This window comes from Solanum tuberosum, unplaced genomic scaffold (genome assembly GCF_000226075.1).
Source record: "Solanum tuberosum cultivar DM 1-3 516 R44 unplaced genomic scaffold, SolTub_3.0 scf00025, whole genome shotgun sequence".
Taxonomy (NCBI): Eukaryota; Viridiplantae; Streptophyta; class Magnoliopsida; order Solanales; family Solanaceae; genus Solanum; species Solanum tuberosum.
The window spans coordinates 1,392,630-1,397,266 of NW_006238951.1; the positions used below are offsets into that span (position 1 = coordinate 1,392,630).

General features: G+C 37.4%; 1 protein-coding gene across 1 annotated transcript; it reads right to left on the bottom strand.

Annotated features, from left to right (window-relative positions):
• Positions 1-539: 539 nt before the first annotated feature.
• Positions 540-4,416, bottom strand: LOC102585106 (uncharacterized protein At1g04910-like). The gene is made up of 6 exons (XM_006341269.2): positions 3,746-4,416; positions 3,402-3,570; positions 2,765-2,854; positions 2,386-2,669; positions 2,025-2,283; positions 540-1,359 (listed from the first exon to the last, which is right to left on the bottom strand). Exons 1-6 carry the CDS (start codon positions 4,261-4,263, stop codon positions 1,129-1,131), a joined length of 1,551 nt encoding a protein of 516 aa, XP_006341331.1. The 5' UTR covers positions 4,264-4,416; the 3' UTR covers positions 540-1,128.
• Positions 4,417-4,637: the final 221 nt, after the last annotated feature.

A 4,637-nucleotide genomic window follows, 5' to 3' on the forward strand; every position in this document is an offset into this window, starting at 1 on the left:
GACTTTTACCTCTTTCTGGGCAGCGAACCGAGATTACGAGTTTATGAACACGACTCCACCGCCAGCCGTGCTTCACCGGGTTCCGAGACCAACGAGTTCGAACGGAAAGTCGCAAAGCTCTTTTTAATCTCTTAATGTATGTATTATATAGCTATTTCTGGGAATTTTATGTTTCTCCAATCTATTTCTTTGATGAAGATCCTCTAGGTTTTGAGTGATAAATCAGTGTCCAAAAAAATCCCCCTGAAACAGAGAGTAGAGGAGGATTTATATAGAAGAAATTGGAGCTGAATTAAGGGGGGGAAACGGGTGGAATTGGGTGAATTCGAAATTCGATTCCTTCCTTGAGGATAAGGTTAGCCAGCTCGATTTGGTACAACGGAAAAATGATGAGGGCCACTTGATTACTAGCAAGGATGAGCGAGCTATAAGATTGAGACACCTGGATCAATTCTCGAATGATTGGGTGTCACACTAACACAACATGTTGTACAATTAAGCACTGCAGTATTAGTCCTTTTACTTGTTGGCTTACTATAATATAATAAATATAATATATAGAATATAGAATGTACATCGTTTATGGTGGATTACATAGATGTGTAAAGAATGAATTGAATTAAATAACATGTTCCCTAAACATAGATGTGTAAAGAATGAATTGAATTAAATAACATGTTCTTTCCCTAAACTAATTAATAATTCATCTTTTCCAGTAGTGGATCCAATGTGTTCACTATGGTTTCACGGTAACCAGTAGCTTATGACTTGAGGTCGTAGTAGGAACCATAAACTTCGAATTCTGGATCTGCCTCTAATCTTTGCTTAGATCCCTAACTTTGAAGAGACAAACAAACAAAGAAGGACGAAAGAGTATGAAGCTGTAGCCTGTATGGTGATGTTGCTGTTGAATCACAGTAACCTCGGCATCAGCGTCTAAGTGTGACTACCTCTTCATCCCTCCGAAAACGGTGACACCTCAGGAAAGCCTGTTTTGGAATTAACAAGACTATCTCAAGGGAGACTAATCCATCAGATGCAGCTAGCAGGTAGTTCCTGATTCACATTGTCCACTATTCGTAAATCGTTGTAAGAATGTCTGATTAGCTGCTTATGGTCTGAAAGGAGTTACATGGAGGAATGGATAGTAGTACTGTTGCACATGCACTCTGGGACAGGGTACTTCGTAACATCCCTTCCTGTCTTCCTGAGTTCTGGCTGACCTAACGAATCTTTGTGCAAGTCCAGTATAATTTTGTTGAACTCTGACTCAGAGAGATATGAGTTAAGAAAATGCGGGAGCATCTGTCTCTTATTAGGAGTGATAGTCTTTTTGTGCCCTGCATAGGCCCTGTGTCCCTGTTACAAAAACGACCACAATCAACAATAATAAAGGAAACTTAAATAATCCAACCCCGGCATTTTGGTAGGGATTGTTAGGTTATAAGAAGGGCTTACAACAGAATGAACCAAACATATATCATACACAGTTTTCAGTTGCATATTTATCTCAAGGCCAAGATGATTATGGAGTTTTTTTTTTGATAGGTAATAAGATCATGGACAATATTAAGGAAGATGTTACCTTTCTAAAAAAAAAACAAAAAAAATATTAAGGAAGAAAACAAAAAGAACCAGATCAGATAAATAGTTTCCCAAAAAATAATACGGTAGATCAGTAGAACAGGTTGAGGGTATATGGCATGTGTTTGAGCTCCAAACGACAACATTAAAATTTTACATTTGAATTTTTAAAAAATTCTTGTTAATTTTTTTTCTATGGTAAGGTTATAGAGTGGTCAGGAGTGAAATGTAATGCAAACTATAGAGGGGTCAGGAGTGGGTTGTAATGCAAACTATCTTCAGTGACTTGTATTGTCCTACTCATAATTCAAGTTTCTACAAACTCACTCACTAAACTCTAAGTCATAAATGTTTTCTAGGTTCATGTTAGTTCAGTCTGTAGGTTTCTGGACCAATGTTCTTGAACTATTACCAAGAACCTTATACACTGGAGGCAGTACCTGGATAGCATGACCCATGTTTCCTCCATGAGATGGCATAAACATGTCACTGTTCTCACACACTATGTAGTCAATAGCAGCCATAAGTGATGCTTTCTTTGAAAATGGTTCAAGCTCCCCAGGCAAAGCAAGATCCTCTTTGTTATAGAAATGGGGAAATTCCTTGGTCAACGGCTGCAAAGCTTCTTTCCCACCGAACGGAATGCCACCAGCCCAATAGATCCTTGCGCCCTTTGGAGCTCCCAGAGCCTTGATCAGCCTAAACAGAGATTGCAGATTTGTCAAATACAGAAACATTTTTTAAGTGCATCAAAAGACAAGGGAAGAAACGGAACACTTCCTCAGGAAGTATAACACTTGCCTTGTAACTTCCAACGCATTCAAGGGGCAGAGACCAGCAAGCTTTCTTTCATGGTAGGTCATATTTGACCTTGAAGTTAATAGGTCAGGTCTACGTTTCCGCTCATTGTTTATCATTTCATCATACTCATGACTTAAACCAGGAAGACATCCGGTCCTCACCCACACATCCTTCTCCATTCGCAAATGCAGAGCAAGAAATGATCCCTTGCTCCTCATCCTCTCTGTAAGTTTATTACCGAGCTCTAAGATTGATGGGTTAAACCTCAAAGCATGAAAAGCCACCTAAAAGTTCACAGAAAAATAAATTAGAAGACACCATATTTTAATTCTTGTTTCCACTGGAGTGAGGTGGAGCATCCAGATTAAAAGCCACCTACCTTGCAACGAAGTTTCTGAAGATTGGATGGTAGATCCTTAGATACCCTTGAGTCAAGACCTCGTAAAAGAAGAACTCCATCCCTTCTAAGCTGCAGCAAGATCAACCAGAACTATTTAAGTACAAGAAATTTCAGCATCATCTTTTAAAAACAGAGAACCTGTTTTCAATTATTTTTTCACTAGAGACTGTGTTAGACAAACCAAAATACTAAATCAAGCAAGCTTTTGCCAATGAAATATACTTGTGTAAAACCTGAAGTAGTATTACTATATTAATTTCAGGTAACTGTGATTTATCAAAGAGTATAAAAAATTCTCTCGAGCTGTCATAAGTCAATTCTAAGACTTTGCCAGCCAACTAAAACACCACAAGTTTAATGACTTTAAGAGAACAAAATTTGGAATACAATGAAGAACAAAGTAATGTCCCAATAGCTAATATCAACGTTCATCATCTATTGCTACAAATAGAAACATGGACTTGCTAAATACCACTGATCATATACTGAAGCTATGGTCTTACTAAGAAAATGTTATGATCACCATCTTTTTCTTGCATTCCATTTTTTAGGTTGGACTTGAACTTTTCAAGGGGAAGGAACTCTAAAACCTTTCTAGACTTGAACTTTTTCTCACCTTTCTGGTGTAATGTGACCGTATCCATTCAGGGGAAGCATGAAGAGGAGTCCGTTTCTCCTCTACTGGCCTTGTCATTACGTGTGTAGATGGAAGCGATGAAACTATTCGAACGTCATTTCCCAAAACATTTTTGAAATGATCCAAGTCGAAAATATCAGAAAACTCACTGCAAACACACAGACCATACATTAGAAGTTTACAGAATATCACAAAAGCTGAAATAAAAAACAAAATCCATCTGAAATTTTCTGTACACAGTAATTAAACCTAACTTAGTATTATTTCTTTGATGAACAGATTATTGCAAATGAGACTAAAAATGGAAGGAATAAAGAGCAAACCTTTCATCAGCCCAAATAGGATTGACTTGAAAAATGGGAACAACCAAAGCAGCCTCAAGAATTCTTGCAATCACTACAGCATCAACAATTTGATTTCTCTGCTGATTCATTCCCCCAGAAACCACAACCATCAGATACCTAGTCTTGTCATTGAGAATCTCTCTACTTGCCTTACTGAAATCCAAACAAGGCCTGTAACCCAATCCATCAGGTTGCTTCCAGAACTCACTCTTTTCATTCACAATACTTTTTTCATTCACACTAAACAATTCATGGGAAATGGAACATGGGTTTTGTGAGAAAGGAACAAAGTCCAACCACATCCCAACAAAACCAAATAGAAAAACTAAGAAAATCCAGAATCTTGGATTAGTTAGCAAAGGCTTAAGCTTTAGAGATAAAGAAGGACTAATTTTCTTTTCAGATAAGAGCATATTTTGAAGATGTGATGAAGAAAGTGAATTGATTATGTGAGATGGCACTGCAATGTAACATTGATGTTTCTTTGATAAACCCATCCTCCTAATCCTACACTAACATTGATTATCTGAGAGGTTTCTTGGAAAGTTTGTAAGAGAAAGAAAAATGGGCAGCTGGGCAGCGAAAAACAAAGAAACAATGCGCGTTTGGTATTTTGGAAGTCAGACAAGGTATGCGTGTAGTCCTTGTTTGCTTTTTCCATTTAAGACCTGCCAACATATATTATTCTATTCTATTCAATTCAATTTTAACGTATTGCTTTACAAATTGGGCTTCTCCTTCATTTGACCATATTGCCCATACTCCACTCTCAACACCTACATTACGTCCTTTCCACTTTTGCCTATTTTATGTTTTGTTTTTTTAACCACTAAATCCATTTCTACTTTGCACAAATACTATTTAAATGAAA

What these genes read in the sequence shown, in the direction of transcription:
- LOC102585106 (XM_006341269.2), bottom strand. Translation starts at nt 4,263, where the DNA reads ATGGGTTTATCAAAGAAACATCAATGTTACATTGCAGTGCCATCTCAC. An exon ending in GGTCACATTACACCAGAAAG is followed by an intron (nt 2,855 to 3,401) that starts GTGAGAAAAAGT and finishes ATCTTGCTGCAG; the next exon opens with CTTAGAAGGGATGGAGTTCT. An exon ending in AATGCGTTGGAAGTTACAAG is followed by an intron (nt 2,284 to 2,385) that starts GCAAGTGTTATA and finishes ATCTCTGTTTAG; the next exon opens with GCTGATCAAGGCTCTGGGAG.